This window comes from Pogona vitticeps, chromosome 2 (genome assembly GCF_051106095.1).
Source record: "Pogona vitticeps strain Pit_001003342236 chromosome 2, PviZW2.1, whole genome shotgun sequence".
Lineage (NCBI taxonomy): Eukaryota > Metazoa > Chordata > Lepidosauria > Squamata > Agamidae > Pogona > Pogona vitticeps.
In genome coordinates, this window is record NC_135784.1 from 177664704 (window position 1) to 177686267 (window position 21564).

The 21564-nt window shown below is 46.2% G+C and overlaps 1 protein-coding gene across 34 annotated transcripts in view; it reads left to right on the top strand.

The window, feature by feature from the left end:
* Positions 1–21564, top strand: part of HUWE1 (HECT, UBA and WWE domain containing E3 ubiquitin protein ligase 1) — a 133401-nt gene extending 111837 nt beyond the window's left edge. For 31 of the 34 annotated variants that reach the window (XM_078386529.1, XM_078386518.1, XM_078386523.1 and 28 more), the window contains 17 exons: positions 1719–2313; positions 2794–2924; positions 3017–3173; positions 10855–10987; positions 11085–11287; positions 11516–11643; positions 14563–14659; positions 14843–14998; positions 15082–15327; positions 15638–15755; positions 17012–17152; positions 17384–17671; positions 17773–17878; positions 18873–18990; positions 19528–19709; positions 20072–20262; positions 21037–21564. In XM_078386529.1, the coding sequence (XP_078242655.1) occupies positions 1719–2313; positions 2794–2924; positions 3017–3173; positions 10855–10987; positions 11085–11287; positions 11516–11643; positions 14563–14659; positions 14843–14998; positions 15082–15327; positions 15638–15755; positions 17012–17152; positions 17384–17671; positions 17773–17878; positions 18873–18990; positions 19528–19709; positions 20072–20262; positions 21037–21139 (3093 nt within the window). In that variant the 3' untranslated portion in view covers positions 21140–21564. The remainder of the gene's footprint in view (positions 1–1718; positions 2314–2793; positions 2925–3016; positions 3174–10854; positions 10988–11084; positions 11288–11515; positions 11644–14562; positions 14660–14842; positions 14999–15081; positions 15328–15637; positions 15756–17011; positions 17153–17383; positions 17672–17772; positions 17879–18872; positions 18991–19527; positions 19710–20071; positions 20263–21036) is intronic. The other 3 variants (XM_072991400.2, XM_072991406.2, XM_078386533.1) reach the window with 1 other exon arrangement.

Genomic DNA, 21564 nt, shown 5'->3' on the forward strand with positions numbered 1-21564 from the left:
TTTGTATTAGCTGGAGCCAATGCTCTCCCACAGAAACATTGGGAGGGCTACAGATTTCCTACACCTCTAAAAGATCTTGTCTTGGGAAGAAGGACCAGGCTAGTGGCCATTGGCTCCTTTTTTTAAAAGTCTGGGCTCAGTGTTTATCTTTCAGCACTTTCTTTTAGTATAAGCAAGTAGTAGTTAAGGACACTTCTTACTGTGTTTGTTAGGTTCAAATTCAGTGTTCAGCTTGCTGCATAATCTGCTTTGCTCAAATTCACACAGTGAACTAAAAATGCAGGATGGTTTGTCCTCTGTTGGTGGTACTTTCCTTAGCAATATGCATTCTGCCTAACATAAAATAGAAAATCTGAACTTGAGCAGATAATGCATTTTTAAATTCATGTGACTCTTACTGGAAAAAAAATGCATAGAGACCGTCATTTAAAATTTATTTCAGAGGGGTTTATAAAAGTCAGCCTTCCCTGTCCTTCAGCTGTGTTGTTAGGTTTCAACCTGTGTTGGTGGCAGGAGCATGCAGATGACTTGGTGCCTGTGTACTTTTCAGTTTTCCAGTCCTGCCGGCCGCAGGGTGGCAGGGCTTTTTCAGAACTCCAGCTCCGTTAATCTCTTTTAGTAATGTGGGCAGCCAACTTCAATAGTTTGTTCCTTGGGCAGTTTAGCTGACCTTGGAGGAGAAAGGCATCTACTATAGGTCTGTTTTATGTCCCACAGAGCTAAAAACACAAATTGACCCCAAGGAGGAATATAATTCCCAGGCTGCTTTTTAGGGAGGAGCCACAGCTGATCTGCTGGGCAAGCACTAACCTCCTCTTGGTTTGCATCAGTGCTTTCCTGTATGATGGATATTGTGGTACTATTTTATCTTGCGCTCCATAGACAGCCTCTTTTAGAGTCTTGGTTTCAAATCCTTAGGCTAATCTGTAGAATAGGTCCTTATTCTGGACCTTGAGGTTACATGTGTGTCTCCATGCAGTTGTGGACTCGGATGATTTGGGGCAAGGCATGAACCCAAGTCCAAGCATGAAGGCAGCCTTACTAGACCTGGAGGGTAAGGACAAATGCAAGGAGTCTGTATGATGCCATATATGTTATGGTCTCTATTTTCTGCATAATTGCCCCATCAGAATTTGGCTGAGAAGTCGTGGGCAAATGGCATCATATGATCTCCCCTTGCTCGTTGTATCTTAATCTGATCAAAGGTGCAACTGCAAGTCTGGGGCAATGCGACCTCAAAGCAGGAGTTTGTGTAGTCTGTAGGGAATAGCCAAGATGTTGTAGGCATGAAGTTTCTTGTTCAGAGGGACATTCCTATCCTGAAGTGAGGCTGGGTGTGGGAGGTGTTCTCCTTTGTGCCTTTCATTCCAGATGAGATAGGCTGCTTGCAATTGATGCTGAGCTGCTCGTTAGCTGCCATTGGTGTTAAGGTGTCTGCATGTATTGCTGGAGGAATATCATCTACTGGGAATGATGTTGTAACTGTCCCTTCGCATTTGTTCGGTGTGTGTTTTGTCCTAGAATGTGTGATCAGTGTGGAATTTGGGGAGAGGGTAGAAATATTGAAGTAGTCTTAGCACTGGATTTTGATGCAGTGGGGAGAAGCTAGTCAATAACCCTGTGGAAGTGAGGCTTGAATTCACCCACAGATTCAGGAAGTGGTCCCAGAGCATGACTTGAGCCTTCTTTTCTTCCTCCCTGACCACCCGCCTTTCCAGGTGTTCCCCAGCCACTTCACACAGCAGCGGACCAAAGAGACCAACTGTGACAGTGAACGGGAGCGAGGCACCAAGCAGTCAGGCAGCCCCTGCCCGGGTCAAACAGGATCTAGCGGCATCTCCACTGACTTCTGGGACTTGTTAGTCAAACTGGATAACATGAACGTAAGCCGTAAGGGCAAGAACTCTATCAAATCTGTGCCTGTGAGCGCTGGCTCTGAGGGAGAAAGCTCCCCCTACAGCCTTGAAGCATCTCCTCTGGGCCAGTTGATGAACATGCTCTCCCACCCAGTGATCAGGCGGAGCTCCTTGCTGACAGAGAAGCTGTTGCGCCTTCTGTCGCTCATCTCCATTGCTCTGCCGGAGAACAAGACTGCAGCGGAGGGGGCAGCCAATCATGCTGCTGCTGCTGCCACTACTGCTGCTGCTGCCGCCGCGGCTGCCGCTGCTGCAACCACCACCCCGGCACCTGCACCTGCCCTGGCTGCTGCTGCAGCTGTTGCTGCTGCAACCGCAGCTGCAACAGCAGCGTCTATTGCCACTTCTGGCACTGCCACAGTAACAGCGACGTCTACGGTCCCCACCGCTGTGTCCAGTAAGTCTTCTGTTAATTGGGGGGGGGGGAGAAGGAGGGAAGCCTAATGTTTTTCTTTCCAGTGTTGAGCAAGGAACCCTGAAAGACACTGCACTCTTGATTCCAGCTATTCTACCAATCACAGACTTTTAATGCTTCCATCGGTATCATTGCACATACATATTCAGTGTATTACATACATATTCCGTATATTACAGCCACAAGAGCTAGCTTGTGCTAGGTCCATGCTCCCATAGAATTGCTACAACCTGAGATCTCTTGACTTGATAATGAGAAATGATTTGGGAGAGGTTATAGACAATATTTCTACCTTAAAGGGCTTTTCCAATAAAGCCACCAAGGCTGCTAGGTAGGAGTGGGGGGGGATGCACAGTAGAGGCTTGGACTTGCAAAGGTAGGTTGCCTTTTCTCAGCCATGCCCCTTCTGATTGATCTTCGCATCCTAAGAAGGTACTAACTTGTACCTTGTTTTCCTTATAGCTGTCACAAAAAACAGCAAATCACCAGCCAAGGGGAGTGAAGGAGGAGGAGGAGGAGGTGGTGGTGGTGGGACTGACAGCAAAATGGCAGCTTCGGGCCTTACAGAGAACCAGCTACAGCTATCTGTGGAGGTGAGTTATTTGCGGAGTTCTGGGAAAGGCCACAATGTTCAAACCTTCCATCTCTCAAAAGTAGTAAGCACACTTTTTCATTTCCATTCCAGGTGCTGACATCTCACTCTTGCTCTGAAGAAGGCCTGGAAGATGCTGCCAATGTTCTTTTGCAGCTCTCACGAGGTGACCCAGCCACACGGGACACTGTCCTCAAGCTCCTGCTGAATGGGGCCCGCCAGCTGGGCTACACTCTGTGCAAACAGATAGGTAAGGAGAGGAGAGGACTAGGGAGAGGCCATATATAGGGTGCGGACTGTGGTTTGTTTGTTTTTTAATAGCCATGGCTGCCTGTTTCATGCAGTAGGGAGTTACAGATTGAAGACAGAAGCAGTGGCATTCAGCTAAAGCAGTGGTTTCCAATCTTGGGTCCCCAGATGTCCCTGGAATAAAACTCTGTTCACCACTCAGTGTGCTGGCCAGGAGTTCTGGGAGTTGTTATCCAAAGAGATCTGGGACCCAAGGTTGGGAAGCCCTGTGCTGTCTCTAGACTTTTCAGCGCTTGGCTTAACAGTAGAGGTGGAGTAATGGAATACCTTGAGAAGTGGACTGGAGGGATACATGCTGTGAGTAATGTTTAAAAGGGCCTAGCTTCTTCTTTGTGGCCCTGGGTGATCCGCGTCCGCGCAGAGCCTCACTGGAAAGTTCTAGAGCTTCTGTGGTAGCAAAAAACACATTAGAATAAGGCCCCTCCCCCTTGTATAAGTACCTTGGGCCAAGGCTCCCCTTTCAGTTTCTTTCAACCACCATTTTGAGAGCCTCATAGTTCTCCTTCTGTGAGTAAAACAGAGAGTTTATTCTTGATTCCTTTCTGTTATCAATCTTTTTTCCTTTAAACTTTTAGATCAAATTCATTATCAGAGATCCTTTCTTTTCTACTTCGCTTGGCCCCTGGCCACAGCACCCGCCATCATCATTTTTTTCTCCTTAAATTATTTTCTCCTAATCGTGGCCCTTTTGTGCCCATTTAAACACTTGCGTGGTCTGTGATAACAAAATACCTCTCTCCGACGGCCACGCCAAATGTCTTTTTTTGCTTGGAAGAGGCACACCAGACGTCCTCCTGCCAACATTGTAAGAACTTCAAGCATGGAGTCCTCTGTTCTCGCTTATTCATATTAAAACTCCGTCTTTGGGAGCAATCCCTTCAACCAACCAAAATGGTCCAACCTCTTGTAAGGCTACCTCACAAACCAAAGCAATGGAGAAGGCTCTTTCTGATGCCTCAAAACAACATCCATCGACCACACCATCCCACTCCGACGCTTCATTCAGTTCATCTAAAACTTCAAAAACCATAAATTCAAGCACTCAATACCAAAATCCTCGATATCGAATCTCTCCACTAAACGTCAAATGTCCACCGAAGCCTCTTTGGTTATGGAGCCTCCTCCACTTAAAAGACCTAAACAGCATAAATCTAAAGCTGCAGTCATTTCTCAGCAGCCTCAACAGACTGCCGAATCAATCTATTGGTTCACCTCCTGACGATGACAGAATCCCTTCTCATCAACCCTTCTCCCAGTCACCGGAATCAGATGACAGTTCATCGATTAACAACTTCTCCCGGTCTTCAACACTCTGTTCTTTCCAGCAACCCTTCCGTAGTTGCTTCACCTGACAGGGTCAACTCCGAACAACAACTGAGACCATACCTTATATGGTAACATCTGATTATCCACCACAACTGCCTCTGAGACAGTCCCTGGAGCCATCTATTTCATCACGCATGGCTCAGATCTGCGTTCAGCACTCTCACCGGGTTGCCATTTGCCCCGACCAGTTCTCGACCGGACAAACCGCAACCACCAGTCAGCCAGTTGCTCTATCCAGCTCGGCCATACCTTCTCATGGCGGGCCTCGATCTCGACAGCCATTGGTGTCAAAACGGCCATATCACTGTGACCTACATCAACTCCAACCTGCTCCCTACCTGGCACTTAAAAGACCCAGGACGGTCGAGCAGTTTTCTTCTACATGCGAGGCTGTATTTTCCCACTAATCCAGACAAGGGAAATCATTTCTATTGCTTGGCATCTCCAGTGTTTATACACTCCACTGCTTTACCAGCTCATCAACAGCCTCCATTTCAACATCACCGAGACACAGGCTCTGATATTGATGATCCTCGATATCCATCCTGGTCCATGGACACTCGTTCTGTCCCTCTGTCGACGCACGATTTCCGTCGCCTGATAGAACCAAGCCATTGAACTTGACATCACTATTACCCCGAGTTCGACACTAACGTTCAACCATATCAAATGACATCCATGGACACTCAGATAACATCTCTCGATATCAAAAATCCTCAACACCGACAAATGTCCGTGGACATGCTGCCTCCATTGACATTGAGCCGCAAACATCAATACTATGACACTCAACCTATTGACACCAAAGTCAATTGACAATCCATCAACTCCCAACGCGATCCCAATCATTCCGATAACGGATCCAGACCTCAGACGCTGTCAGTATTACTTACCTCACCGGAATACGACCTTGTTGATGCCGACCCACCATCACTGGCAGAAGACTTCCAAACGTATGGGCAACTTATGATCCGTATGGCTGCCTCTCATTCTCCAAATCCACCGTTCTTCGACAGATGGCCAATCATCTATACCAGCAGTCCCCAACCTTTTTTGGAACACAGACCAGTTGGGGGGTGCGGGCTCCATGCATGAGAGTGGGGACACCCCCGTGCTCGGAGGTGGGCGTGTTGCACTTGCAGAGGGGTGTGTCATGCTTGCACGCATGCGCACGAGCACAACATCCCCACCTGTGAGCGCAACACACCCACCTTGTGTGCTTGTAGGAGGCTGGAGATCCATGTCTGCAGCCCAGTTCAAGGAAGCCCACAGACCAGCACCGGGCCATAGACCAGGGGTTGGGGACCCCGATCTATATGACCCAATCTCTAAAGATACAACTACTCCAGTACACATCTCGATGCTTCCGTCTCTACTGAGCACCACTCAACGATCCTGGACAAAACCAGCCTCTTCCCATACCATGTCTAAACGAATCGATAATCTCTACAGAGTCCATCATCCTGGAGCTCTATTTCTTCAAAAACAACCAGCTCAAAACTATTTTTGTTGAAGCCCCACAATTCAGATCTCAACATCAACAAACCCTCATACCACCAAATAAAAGACAGTGGAAGGATTGACTCAATGGGAAGATGGCTTTATTCATCAGCAGCGTTCACCATGCATGTCACTAACTACCGGGGAGCCATGGGGGCATATCAGCATTTCCTTAAGGATAATATGTCACCCTTTGTCGAAGATAAAAAAGTAGTCACCCAAACCTTTCAGCAAGAAGGTCTTTCCGTTGTCAAACAACAGATGCTTTCTGCTAGGCACACGGTAGACGCCACAGCAAAGTCAGTGGCCACTTCAGTAGCCTTATGACGTTTCTTTTGGCTAAGGACAGCTGGCCTGGCTGAGCATGGCTGCACACATATTGAAGACCTTACATTCGATGAGGCAGGCCTCTTTAATGCTGAAACTGATGATATTTTGGAAAACATGCAAAAGAAAATATCAGCATCTAGACGTTGGGGAGTTTATCCATCTTACCAACAATGCCCCCAAGAAAATCAATGGAGACAACCATACAATTCATATCAAAAATTCCAACGTGAACCTCCAGAACAAACATCTTATACACCCTATTTCAGAAATCAAAGAAATAAACCCCGCCAACTAGGTTCAACGACCGCAAGCCCAAACATCACACTTGATGCTCCCATGACCAAGATCACATACCACTCCACCTATCCTGCCCTCTGGAAACACCTACGTGTCTGGGAATCCATCACTACAGATGCCTGGGTACTGTCCATCATCCGGGACGGCTACCGCATCCATTTCTTCCAACTTCATCTGGTAACACACATAATCACTCCACCATCTCCAACCCTACAAGAGGAAATAAGAAATTTACTCCTCAAAGACGCCACACAACCTGTCTCACAACACAACAAAGGGTTTTTCTCTTGCTATTTCACCGTACCCAAAAAGGATGGAGGTCTTCGTCCTATCTTAGACCTGTGAGAGTTAAACAAATACATCATTACCACAAAATTCCATATGGTTACCCTCAAATCAGTTCTCCGTTTACTCTGCAAAAACGACTGGTTCACTGTCATAGATCTCAAACACGCATACTTCCATACATCCTTCATACAGAAAATTCCTTGAATTTCAGCTAGGATCACAAGCCTACCAATTCAAAAGGCTTCCTTTTGGCCTTGCAACAGCTCCAAGAGTATTCACCAAGTGCATGGGACCAGTAGCTGCTTATCTCAGGTTGCAAAAAATTCTCATATTTCAATATATCAGCGATTGGCTCCTTGTAGCTCATTCCCATCACAAGGCCCAACAAGACACTCACTTCACCCTTACCCTGCTTCACGATCTCAGTCTCGCTGTCAATGAACAAAAATCAAATTTTAAACCTACAAAGATTATTATATAGGTGCATGCATAGATTCCACACAAGCTCGCACCTTTCTTCCTCCAGACAAGAGAGAAAATCTCATTGTATTACTTCAAGTTTTCATTCTTCATTCTATGGTACCTGCCTTGACTGCGCAACGTGTACTAGCCACCATAGACTCATGACTTCAGTAGTGCAGCACGTACGTCTCAAGATGAGATCTCTTCAGTCGTGGTTTCTTGCCCTCTCATAGACCCTCATCACACTCTTTTAAGGGTCACCCCAGAACTCACCTCTGAACTTCAGTGGTGGCGTTTTCCTCCTAACCTATCCATTGGGCGGCCGTTCCGACAACCACGACCACAAATACAGGTCACCTGTATACACAAATACAGGTCACCTCACAGGCTGGGGAGCTCATTGCAAATCTCTCAAAATCCACGCCAAGTGGTTTTCCAAAGAGAAATTGCTTCACATCAACTAATTAGAGCTGTTGGCAGATATAAAAGCTTACAAAGCTTTCGGAAATCTCCTTGCTGGCAAGATGGTACAAATTGCCACCAAGAACACCACGGTGATGTACTATATTCTGAAACAAGGTGGCGCCCACTCTCCAAGTCTCCTCTATTTAGTAGTTGACCTCTGGGAGTGGTGCCTGGCACATTATACCTACCTCACGGCTTTACACATTGCCAGCCACAACAACGACTTGGCCAATCTAATCAGCCGCACAAACTCTCAAGCTCACGAATGGGAGTTATACCAATCAGTTTTTCTTTGCCTATGCGAACGATGAGGCTAACCAACTCTCGACCTCTTCGCCTCCCGTGTGAATCGAAAGCGCAAACAATACTGCTCCCAAGCCGGCATTCGTAAACACTCCCAAGGAAATGCGTTCGTCGGCCGATGGCCCAAGACCCTCACTTACTTTTTTCCGCCATTGCCGCTTCTCCACAAGGTTGTGGTTCGCCTACAAGACAAACCCGATGCCATCGTTATAGCCCCTTGGTGGCCAAGACAACCCTGGTTTCTCTTCGCAATCTCTCATCAGACATTCACCACCTCCCTCGCCTGCCCCACCTCCTCACGCAGAACAACGGCCAAGTACTCCACCCAGACTTACCTGTTCTGCACTGGCAGCGTGGACAATTCCACCTCGCTAATGAACATCCTCCGTCAATCAAAGAAGCCCTCCACTAGAAAGGCTTACCTGTATAAATGGAACAGATTCAAATCTTTCGTTGAAGTTTCTTCATTGCCTTCTATCAGCCCATCACTTGCTACTGTTCTACGTTTTTTGCTTCATCTCAAGTCTGGCAGTCTTTCCCTCTCTTCTTTGAGAGTTTACCTCTCCACCATAGTTTCTTATCAGCCCCCTAAGTCTCCGGCAGCTGATTTCTTCAAGCATCCAACATTGAAACGTTTTCTTAAAGGTCTATCTCATATCTACCCAGATACCTGCCCACTTTCCCCGCAATGGTCACTAACATTAGTACTACAACAACTTACTAAAGCTCCTTTCCAACCTTTAGCTTCAACTGATTTATGGTTACTTACCTTTAAAACAGTTTTCCTCGTCGCCATCACCTCAGCTCAATGAGCTAGTGATTTAGCTGCCTTAGATCATGACTATCCTTATTTACAGTTTTTTCTGGACAAAGTCAAACTATCCATGAATATTTCTTTCCTCCTCAAAGTCATATCTCAGTTCCATCTCTCTCAGCCGTTTATCTTTCATTCCTTCTTCCCATCACAAGAAAGAATCCTCCATACTTTAGACGTTAGGCGAGCCCTTGCCTTTTATGTCCCATGCACCTTGACTTTTCATAAGTCACCAATCACCTACTAAAGGTCGCCAGGTGACGTCTCAAACTATATCTAGATGGGTCACTTCAACCATTCACTTTGCGTATCAGCTGGCACGCAAACCAATCCCGAAGTGATTTGCCCTCACTCCACCAGAGCAGTGGCGACCTTTACGGCATTCCTATGCGGCGTACCTCTTCCAGACGTCTGCATCTCTGCCACCTGGGCACAGCCGTCCACTTTCACCGAGCATTATAGACTTGATCTCCGGCAGAAGTCTGATGCGGTCTTTGGACATGCTATTCTAGCCTCTACCTTGGCGTGACACCCTGCCTCTGGGTAAGACAGCTTTTTAGTCACCCAGGGTGTGATTCACAGAGGCCACGAAGAAGAACTACAGGTTACCCACCTGTAATTGTAGTTCTTCGAGTAGACCTCTGTGGTTCACACATCCTGCCTGTCCTCCCCACTATCACGCCATTCTGCTTAATGTAGCGGCGGTTGACACAACTGAAAAGGGAGTCTTGGCACCAAGGTACTTATACGAGAGGGGAGGGGCCTTGTTCCAATGTGTTTTTTGCTACCGTAGAAGCTCTAGAACTTTCTGATGAAGCTCTGCACAGGCGCGGATCACCCAGGGTGTGAACCACAGAGTTCCACTCGAAGAACTACAATTACAGGTGGGTAACCTGTCATTCTCATGAACAGGAAGGCCACCTTCCAGGCTGTCAAGAGCTTCAGCTGTTCTTGGAACTCCTCTTCTACCTTCTCCAAGTTGAAGAAGGTGGGGAGGGATAACTTTTCCTGATGCAGGACCTCAGCCATTTCTGGAGGGGCTAGCTGTCATTTTGAAAGATAGAATCTGTGGCTTGGAGATTCCCTTAGTCCCATCCTTGTCTTGGGATAGAGTGGATAGCCAACCTTAGACCAGTGTGTCAGCTTTGCCTGTTTATGGAGAGATCATACCAAGCTACCGTAAAGTAAAATGTTATACCAGAATTGAACTGCCACAGTATACTCTACATGGGGCTATCTCTGCAGAGCGTTTGGAAGCTTTTAATTATCCAGACATCTGCCACTGATGTGCTCACAGGAAGGAAACCAGCTCTGTGAGCACATCATATGCTGCACTGGTTGGTTACCTGTATGTTTCTCGATGCAGTTTTTTTTAAAGAGTTCTGGTTGCTGCCTATTAAAACCCTACAGTGGCTTTCAGCACAAGATCACCTTTTCTGTCCCCCCAGAATCGGATGGGGGAAACTGCCCTCTCTTCCCCAGTGCTGATTCATGTTTGTTTGATTGGGACACATGAGAGGATCTTTTCTATGTCCATTCCCTAGTTGTGGGAGTTTTCTCCCACAAGCCATTCTTTGTTTACACCCCCAGTGAAAGCAGTTTTAGCTTAGGTAGGCATTTTATTGTTTTGTTTTCTGTGCTGCTTTTAACTGTCTGCCGCACTATCTTTCCGCATTTAGAGGGTCAGCTTTACCTTCCTTAATACATTGTTAGCTCTCTTGGGTCCATTAAACAGCAGAAGGGCGGAGCACAGGTTCTCTTGAATAGAACATGGAAGGGCATGTTTATTTCCCTCCAGCACCATAGGGTCGGTCTCAGCCTTAACACCCCTTTGCAGGTACACTCTTGGCTGAGCTGCGAGAGTACAACTTAGAGCAGCAGCGCCGAGCCCAGTGTGAGATCTTGTCGCCGGACGGGCTCCCCGAGGAGCAGCCCCAGACCACCAAGTTGAAAGGCAAGATGCAGAGCAGGTGAGCCTCCTTCGAACTTCCCACCCTTCTCGCTCCTCCTTGTGAGTGGCCTCCACTGACCTCCATTCCTTCCTTTTTCTTCCTCCCTCTTTCGCAGATTTGACATTGCCGAGAACGTGGTGATTGTGGCCTCACAAAAGCGCCCACTGGGTGGTCGGGAACTGCAACTCCCCTCCATGTCCATGCTGACCTCTAAGACCTCCACACAAAAGTTTTTCTTAAGGGTGCTGCAGGTCATCATTCAGCTGCGGGATGACACACGCCGTGCCAACAAGAAGGCCAAACAGACAGGCAGGCTAGGTAGGTGAGGGGCAGGCCAGAAGTGTCTGACGAAGCCGTGTTGAGCTGCCAGCGTGTCGGGGGGGGGGGGGGAGTCCAGGGATGGGGCCAAGCAGTTGAGTGCTTCCCGATTCTCACAGGCTTATCGTACACTGGAGTCTGGAGCTCAAATGAGGATGAAGTCTGTGAAAGTCTTGGCTGCAGAACGCAACCTTCACTCTCCTTTTCTCCCTGGCACTCTTTCTGCAGGTACTTCCGGTCTGGGCTCAGTTAGCAGCATCCAGGCCGCTGTTCGGCAGCTGGAGGCTGAGGCTGACGCCATTATACAAATGGTACGTGAGGGTCAGAGGGCCCGGAGGCAGCAGCAAGCAACAACGGTTAGCATGATGCCTGTGGCGCTTGTAGGCCACTCATTTTGTTTATTTCAATTGCCCTTTTTTTATTCTTTTACATTTCTTTTTTCCATCACTTCTCCTCTCTCTCTCTCTCTCTCTCTCCCTCTTTCTCTTTCTTTCTTTTTTTAATGCCTATCTGGTTTGTCATCAGAGCCTCTCAGCCTGGGGTGGGTTCTTTGCTGCCTTGGACTCCTAATCATAGAGGTCAGAATCCTGCTGGGAGAAACTACTGGGGTCTCTACTTAAGAACTTAATCCGTATTGGAAGGTGGTTCTCAAGTTGAAAAGTTCTTATGTTGAATCTGCATTTCCCATAGGAATGCATTGAAAACCATTTAATCCGTATCTGCTCTTTTCTGTCCATAGAAACTACAGTGGAACCTCTACTTAAGAACTTAATCCATTTTGGAATGGTGTTCTTAAGTTGAAACGTTCTTAAGTTGAAGCAAAATTTCCCATAGGAATGGACTGAAAACCAATTAATCCGTTCTGGCTGTTTTTTGTTATGTAGAGGTGCGTTCGTACATTGAAGCATTAGTTCCCATAGGAACTAATGCAAAGCTGGTTACTACGTACTCTACCACTAGGGGGAGAATTTTTTTTTTTAACCTAAGATGACCTAAGGTTAAAAAAAGAGCAGGAAAGGTTTTTTTTCCTGTTCTTATCTTGGATTTCTGTTCTCAAGTATAAGCAAAATTTAGCAAATGGAGCTGTTCTTAAGTTGGATTGTTCTTAAGTAGGGACGTTCTTAAGTAGAGACCCCACTGTATGTGGAAAGGAATCATGGAAGCAGTTGCCTCCTTCGATGGGGTGTCCATTGTGCACAGTTTGAAAAATCTGTTGCATGACCAGTTGCACAACAGAAACCTGCCAGTGAAGCGACCCACTTTGTGCAGTTAGCCTTACCTGCACAGTTTCTCCCTACAGGAGTTGTCCTCCAAAGGGGGTGGGCTGGCCTCTGTTCCAGACTCTGTGTATATATGTGGAGGGATTGAAAAGGGCTGGTTGTAGAGAGAAACCCTCTTCCTCTTTGTACCTGGCTTATGTGTACTCTTTGGCTGCTCTCTTATCCCTCCTTAATTCCCTTCCACTGGATTTCTGTAGTTTTTGCCTTCTGCAGAGTGACAACAGATTTGAAGGATCTTAATTGAATATTTGCACAGCAGCTTTTAACAAATTGTGATCTCTGAGCTTTTCACTCATAGAAGCACATTTTTGCTCAGTGTTCTGTATTACCACTGTCCTAGCATTTCCTTAATTTCCTTCCCTGTTTTCCTTCCCCCCTTTTTTATTATTTTGTGGATGTGCTTAGCCTTCATACCAATTAATACTTATTTCCCTGCCTTAGGTTTTAAAATAGTTTTGTGGGGTGAGTGGGTGGCATGGGGGAATGACAAGGAGGTGTTTCTTTCTGTGGCATGTTTTTTTTTCTGCTTGATCTGGGACAGTTGGGTGAAAAGCTTGGTGTAATTTGGGAAATCTTGGTGTGTTGAGAGCATACTTGTTAGGCCGAAGTGGAGTAAAAATAAAAGGAGCAGCCGTGGCCAACGTGTCACAATGGAAACAGCTATTTAGATGGGGAGGAGGGTGACAAATCTATCAATATAAAGCAAAGTGTGCTCTGTGAAAGAGATGCTTGTTGACCAAATAAAATGTTGGAGGTTTGCAAAGTTTTTCTTTCTAGTGCTACTCTTTGTTCTTTAAAAAATAAATGTTTAATTATTGCATTGCTGCAAATGTGATTGGTCAAGAAACCTGCTCTGTAGTCTTAGTTATTGACACTGTCTGGGTTTTAGTGTTTCAGGCAGACTGTGGTTAATGGTAAATTCATGTGACCTCTGTTGGAAGTCTTAAACCAGGAACTGACAACAGTACCTACTGCCACGTCAGAAAGTTCTGAGTTGAGCCTTTCAGTCTCTGTCTATAATCAGAACTGTGGGCCTGCCTCCATCTCCCCTTCTCTTTTCCCAGCCTGAAGCCCTTCAGATTGGAGGGGCTTCCCTCTGACTGAGCTGACGTTCATGTATACCCAGTATAGATCCAACATGTACCTCCATTCCTCCTCTCCACTTTAGGCCCTGGGGCAGAATCTAAGACACTTCTACCCACACTGCACGGCTTGGAGCCCGCTTTCACGAACCTCTGATTCTGAAGGCTTGGGCACATACCATATTACTTTTTATTACCCAACTACTATATTTACTTACGGGTTGGAGGAATTGACAGTATATCCTATACTAATGTACCTTGTGAATGCCAAGTACCAGTAATGTGTGTACAATCCTTGGGCCCATCTCTCTGGAGATAATGTGCTGATGGCCAGAAACCTGAGTCTTTGCGGCCTCCATCCAATTAAGTTTTATTATGGGTTTTCAGTCTGGCTACATTGTAAATGCTGTTCTCAAGAGAGAGGTGAGCTGCCCCTTATTCCCGGTGTGTGTGTGGGCCTTGCTGAGTATGAGTTATCCCCTGCAGGAAGGTGCCTGATGACAACTTCCCTCTGTCTACCTCTGTTCTTTGCTTTCTAAGAATTTTTCCCACCCTGGTGCATGTATTTCACATCGCTCCTGGCTGTAAGTGCTCTGCCTTTGCAGATTCACGCATGCCATGCTTTCTGTTAGCTTATATATATTTTTAATCCTGCCGCTTATCTTCTCGTAGCTGTGCTGTTTAGTTCACCCCCCTCTCAGCAAATGTTAGTGTGTGTGTGTAGCGGCATGTTTAACCTCTTTTGGTCTTTGCAGAAGGGTAGATGAAGTAGCAGGGCTACTATGTACAGTTCTGTTGGGTCCATTTTCTACCCTTCCTGGTGGGGGCTCTTGGGCTGATCTCTCAGCATTTGTTCCAAAGTGGTCCCTGGGATGTTGGAGCTCTCACTCAAATGTGTCTCTTTCCCATTTAGTCGGAATCAAACCAGGCAGAGGGCTCTGTGCGGAGAGATGAATCACCTATGGATGTGGATCAGCCATCGCCCACCACACAAGACACCCAATCAGTTGGTTAGTACCAACCACTTGAGGTGAAAGGGTGACTGTCTTCAAAGTGGAGCTGCCGTTCTGTTTGCAGAGGGCCCTACTTCTGAACACTGAAGCCCATGTTGCCTCTCATGAAGCTGGACTGCTGGGTTGAATGCATTTTGGAATGGGTTATGATGGACTGAAGCATTTTTCCCCTCTCTACAGTGTCTGAAGGGTCCCAACAGAGTGAGAAGGAGAAAGAGGAGCGCCCTCCAGATTTGCCTTTGCTCAGTGAACAACTCAGCCTGGATGAACTGTGGGACATGCTGGGCGAATGTCTGAAGGAGCTCGAAGAGTCCCATGACCAGCATGCAGTGCTTGGTAAGATTCTGGGCTGCTAGGGAATGCCAGGCTGCTTCCCTTCTCCCTGCCTCTTGGAACTTACCTCCTGTTCTCCCCAATAGTGCTGCAGCCTGCAGTGGAGGCCTTCTTTCTGGTGCATGCGACCGAGCGGGAAAGCAAGCCGCCTGTGCGAGACACCCGGGAGAGCCAACTGGCTCACATCAAGGATGAACCCCCACCCCTTTCACCTGCACCACTGACACCTGCAACCCCCTCTTCCCTTGATCCCTTCTTCTCTCGTGAGCCCTCCTCCATGCACATCTCCTCTAGCCTTCCACCGGACACACAGAAGTTCCTTCGCTTTGCAGGTAAGTTCAACGTAGATTGTACTGAGTTAGCTCTGTGCAACTGAGACAGATTGTTTTGTAACAACACAGGTTCTTATGTGCCATCTGTCTCAAAAGGGAACTGGACACTTGCTTGGGGAAGGGAATGGAAAACATCAAATATACAATGAGAAGAATACTGATCATGAGCTGGTAGGGCATGGGATTAATAGCATTAGCTGCAGAGTCTGTTTGGGAGAAGAAATTCTGGTAGCTGGGGAAGCTGCAGCACACTAGGAAGAGAGGGCAGCTTAGTTACAGCAGTAAAATCCCTTGTGTTTCTGTCCTATAGAGACACACCGCACTGTGCTCAACCAGATCCTGCGCCAGTCGACTACCCACTTGGCTGATGGTCCCTTTGCCGTCCTCGTTGATTACATACGTGTGTTGGACTTCGATGTCAAACGGAAGTACGTTTCAGGATGGGGTGTTGATCATTCTTTTCCCACTCCCTTCACTTCCCACTTGTAAAGGGAAAGAGGCAGGAGATCCTGGAGTTTTGAAGCATTCCTTACCACAGAGTGTAAAGTCCCAGCTTAGAAAATGATATTGCTCCCATGCCATCTCTAATTAGCATGGTGGGTTTATGTCGTGAATGGGAAATCCATTGTATAAATCTGTTTGTAAACTATTTCATTTTTATACCACCTTTTCTCCCAGTTAAGGGAATCAAGGCAGCTCACAAACTGATTAAAACAATAAATTATTACATTGAAACATAATAATACAGTAATATTAAAACTGTTAATTAAAATAGTTAAAAACACAGTAAAGACATACACAGAATACTAACAATGCCCAGTGCCCAAGATAAAAACTGCTTCATGCCCCAGTTAATAGTTAAAAGCTGGTCTAAAGAGGATGATCTTCACTGGTTGCTGAAAGTACAAGAGCGAAGGGGCCAACCTAACCTCTGGAGGAAGGGATTCTGCAACCTGGAAGCAGCCGCAAAGAAGACCACCTATCACATTCCTACTAGAAATAAATGTCATGTTTCCAGTTTACTATGAACCAAGAGCTAAGAAAGAAACTGCATATCATATTCTGTAGTGACCAACCCCTTGACTAAGATTAGCTCATTGAGGTAGTAAAATTCCAATCCAGTCAGAGAAGGAGGTTATGCCGTTCAGCATGTAATAGTTTTCCTTTCCTGGTGAATACTGTCTTCCATCTCTCCCTTCCAGTTTCAGTGTAGAGAAGCTAATATATAAAAACTCTTTGGGGAGCCCAAAGTCTCCATAGTCCCTCTTCTGTAAGAGGGAGGGTCATCTGTGTGGTGACATCCTTCAGTAGGGACCACAGCCAGTGGGATCCAGTGGGAACTTAGCAGCATGTGAGTCCATCTCCATGTTTCCTTTTGCTAGGTTGAGGCATACTGCATCCCTTTCAACCAGCTGTACGGTAAAATGTGCTAAGGCAACAATGGCTTTCTGTGTTCATCTGTGCTCAAAGAACACAAGATCATTGGTGTTCTGGCTAATCCAGAACTGCTGATGCGCACTGTGAGGCCTTATAGGGAAAAGGTGTGATCTAGCCAAATCGCTCTCCTGGGTTTAGGGTTTTTACACCTGGGAACAGTGTCTCTTGATACCTTCTCTTTGGACCAGCTTGGGTTGACATGCCTTCGGTCGGATATGGTGGCTGCATGCTTACTCTTCTTCTGTAGGTATTTCCGTCAAGAGTTGGAAAGACTGGACGAGGGGCTGAGGAAAGAAGACATGGCTGTCCATGTGCGACGAGATCATGTCTTTGAAGACTCTTACCGGGAATTGCATCGCAAATCGCCTGAGGAAATGAAAAACAGATTGTAAGCAGTTTCTTTGTTCCCATTTGTTAAACTTCTTATAGTGGCATGTTGCGGAAACCAGTGTCTTTTCACGTGTACCAGTTTATTGTGTAGAAGGATGCATTGTTGTCCATCTCCCCCTTATTTTATACCTAAAAACATCCTCAGGCACTAGGTTTCTGCTAGTTTTAATTTCCAGGCCCATTATTTGACTGGCATTTTATAATTCTTGTCCCCTTTCTTTTTTATCAGGTACATTGTGTTTGAAGGGGAAGAGGGCCAGGATGCTGGTGGTCTGCTACGAGAGTGGTACATGATAATCTCACGGGAGATGTTTAACCCTATGTATGCACTTTTCCGCACATCGCCTGGTGACCGGGTCACCTACACCATCAATCCTTCCTCTCACTGTAATCCAAATCACCTGAGCTACTTCAAATTTGTTGGGCGCATTGTGGCCAAAGCTGTATATGACAACCGGTTACTAGAATGCTACTTCACTCGCTCCTTCTACAAACATATCCTTGGCAAATCAGTCAGGTAAGTCATGCATTTCTTTTAGGTTCCAAATGCCCACCTTGCCCATCTCTCTTTCCCAAAGAAACTGCTCCTAACCTTGCCGGTGTCCTTCCATCCCACAGGTACACGGACATGGAGAGTGAGGATTACCATTTCTACCAGGGTCTGGTGTATCTCCTGGAGAATGATGTCTCCACACTGGGCTATGACCTCACTTTCAGCACAGAGGTAAGTAACCTGCTGTCTTGGAGGACATCAGAGCATGCTCTGAAGAACTGGGTGTTAGAGCTATAGGAAGGAGAGGTGAAGGGTTGTGCTTCAGAATAAGAATATACAGTATTCTGGCATTCCTTATGCTTGAAAGTAAGCAGTTTTTTTCTCACAGTAAATAGAATGCTTTCCTTTTCAACCCAGTTTCATTTTATTCTTGCAAATTAGGATGCTGCTTGTAAATACTGTGGCAGCAGGGGGTTCTAGAAGCTGGTTATCTTTATGTTATATGGGGTGAGGGTCCTGTGACATAAAAAGCCATTGGGTCCTTTTGGGGAGAAATGTGATATAGAAATATTTTAAATAAATAAATAATTTGGAGTTGGTATCCCAAAATCTCTTATCCAGCGTGATGGTGCCAGAAAATCATCATCATCAGGTGCCATTAAGTCAATTCTGACTTATTTTGAACTCTTTCAGGGTTTTCCAGGTGGAGAACACTTGGAAGTGGTTTACCATTCCCTTCTTTTGGGGGCTCCCGAGGACTGTGCGGCTTGCCCAAGGCCACATAGGCTGGCTCAACTTCTTGTGGAGTCACAGTGAAGAATCAAACTGCCAACCTCTTGCTCCTCAGCCAGACATCTAAACCACTGAGCTATCCAGCCAGCTAAAAAATCTTCAAGATCAGCAACAATCCTTTGGGTACCACTATAGAAAATCTAATCTACAGTGATACCCAAATGATTGTTGCTGATCTTATCTTATTAGGCAAAGGGGTGTGATTTGCTTTTGCAATGGTATTGTAATTCACAGTAACAACTGTCCAATGGTAAACTGAGGGAGAAATTTTGGAGTTGAATATGGTTTGAAGCAGCACCCAGTTCTGAGCCCCAAAGTCTTGGCTTTAAGACTTTGTGAAGAAGGGCAAAAGCAGGTCTTCTTCCAGAAAGAGAATATTATAGTGCCTGCTTTCTGATTGCTCAGTGTTGTTCCCTCCTTCCCATCCAATCAGGTTCAGGAGTTCGGTGTATGTGAGGTACGTGACCTGAAGCCCAACGGAGCCAACATCCTTGTGACTGAGGAGAACAAGAAAGAATATGTGCACCTGGTGTGTCAGATGAGAATGACAGGTACACCTTCATCTTCAGTATGCTACTCTGTGGAAGAGATCTGAGGATCTAGTCTCATCTCAGCTTCGCTTGTGATCCTGCTATATACTAACTTGGCAACTATTAGAATAATATTCCTGCCTTTGCAAATTGTCCCACACTCTTTACTAAGTTGTAAATAGGGAGCAAACACCCCAGAGCTGCTGATGCTGATGTTTTGCCTAGTCAGTTTACATGATCCAAACAAATAAGCCAAGCTGTATGTTTCAGGGGAGGATGTTAAGAAAAATAATCTCTTGGGAATTTGGCGTGAGGTGATGTAAGAATTGACCTTTTTCTACTCAATATTTGAGGCAAACTCACCCAATCAGTTGTAAAGAAATTGTAAATGTTACACAGATGCAAACATTAAACAAACAGGGAATGTAGAATTACCATCTAAGCGCTATTCTTTCCTGTGCTGTGTGTTGTTTAGATCTCTCTCTCTCTCTCTCTCTCTCTCTCTCTCTCTCTCTTCCCCATACCTCCTGGTAGTAATCAGCCATTTCTTTCTGACAGGAGCAATCCGCAAGCAGCTGGCTGCCTTCTTGGAGGGCTTCTATGAGATCATCCCCAAGCGCCTCATCTCCATTTTCACAGAGCAAGAGTTGGAGCTACTGATCTCGGGGCTACCAACCATTGACATAGATGACCTGAAATCCAATACAGAGTACCACAAATACCAGGCAAACTCTATCCAGGTTAGTTGTTTTGGTTCCATCAGGTTATGTTTCTCCAGCAGTTTTTTCTCCAGAGTAGCCTATTGAGGACCATCCTCTCCTTTTTCTTAATTTTCTGGAAAATCAGTATGTTTTCTTGGATCATTAAATGTCAGACTTGGAGGTTAAACTCATTCAAATTACTGAACGTGTATTCTTAATCTCAGGACATCTGACAGGATGGCTCCTTTCTCAGACAAGATCCTTTCTTGGGGTAGCCTTTTTAGGCTGGGGGAGGGAGGATATCTATATCTTCTGGAGACCCCCCCCCACTACTTTATGCCACCTTGTAAGATGCCCATTGTTTTGACGCCACACTCTGCTTCTTTCATTCTTGTCCCCAGATCCAGTGGTTCTGGCGAGCGCTGCGCTCCTTTGATCAGGCAGACAGAGCAAAGTTTCTGCAGTTTGTCACGGGCACGTCCAAGGTGCCTTTGCAAGGCTTTGCTGCCTTGGAAGGCATGAATGGTATCCAGAAGTTCCAAATCCACAGAGATGACCGTTCGACGGACAGACTGCCTTCTGCTCACACGTGGTAAGGGGGCGAAAGCTGGTGTTTGATACTGCCCATCAGTGTTGTTTCTCTAAAACATGCCCTCAGATTCCCTCAAATGGCCTCATCATTAATCAATGTTTACTTTAAATAGAGCAACATTCCACTGTACATTCCACAGTGCGGAATGTAAGTCTTTGTAAGATCTGCCCAAACCTTTGCAAGATGTGGAATTCATTGGCTGTCCTCTAGGGTTTTGAGCCATAATATTTAGCTGTATCTTTAGGGATCTGATTCTTTTGCAGGAGCTTCTCTTCCCCCCCCCCCGAACCTCAGTATCTAGTGGTGGCTCCTTACCTGGAGACATAGTTTGCAGGCATGTGTTGAGCAGGTGAAGGAGAAAAGAAACAAAGGTTGCTCCAATAGAAGAAAGTGCCACTAATTAAAGTGGTGGAGACAGATAGATGGGTAGATATCTTAAAAGTCCCTCTACTAGATTAGGACTGCACTCTGGGGTTGTGCAGATAAACTTCCATCTCAAATGGTTGGGCCATGTTGTTCATCATAAATTCTAGATCGGTTTCAAACTAAAGGCACCACCAAGTATCAAATGTGGGAGGGACTGCAGATCTCTGAAATACTTGTAGCTCTGCCAGCAGAGCTGGAACATCTATGATTTTCTAAAATTCCTGGAAAGCTTGAGGGGCCCAGGAAAGGGGGCCATTGCAGAGAGACACTGCAGCCGACAACAGTATCCATTGCAGTTTAGCTGGTTAATCTGTCCCCCTTCCTCTGTTTGTTCCTTTCTTTTTCTAGTTTCAACCAGCTGGACCTCCCTGCCTATGAGAGCTATGAGAAATTGCGTCACATGCTGCTACTGGCCATCCAGGAGTGCTCGGAGGGCTTTGGCCTGGCGTAAGGGCAGCTCCAGCTGCCATATTTTTCTACTGTCAGACTTGGGGAGCAACGGGCGGGAGTGGAACCGAGCGATGCTCCTCCTCCTTTTCCAACCACCTGTGTGTGTGTGCGTGCCCTGCAGCCCCCTTACTGAAGAGAGCCAGAGACCCCCCAGCCAATCAGCCGTCTTTGGAGGCGGGGCCAGGGTGCAACCCAGAGAGAAAAAGACAAATTATATATATAAATATATATATATTTTTTGGTTTAGTTTGCATTTCTTAATTTGTGCTTGGAATGTGTTGATGAGGCGGCGGGAGGGAGCGTTTGGATTCTTTTGTTGGTCTCTTCCCTTGGCACTCATTTGCTGTGGGAAGGGAACCTGAGGTTTAAAAAAATTCCAAAAAAGGTAAAAAAAAATAAAAAATAAAAGCGCACTCTTGATAAGAA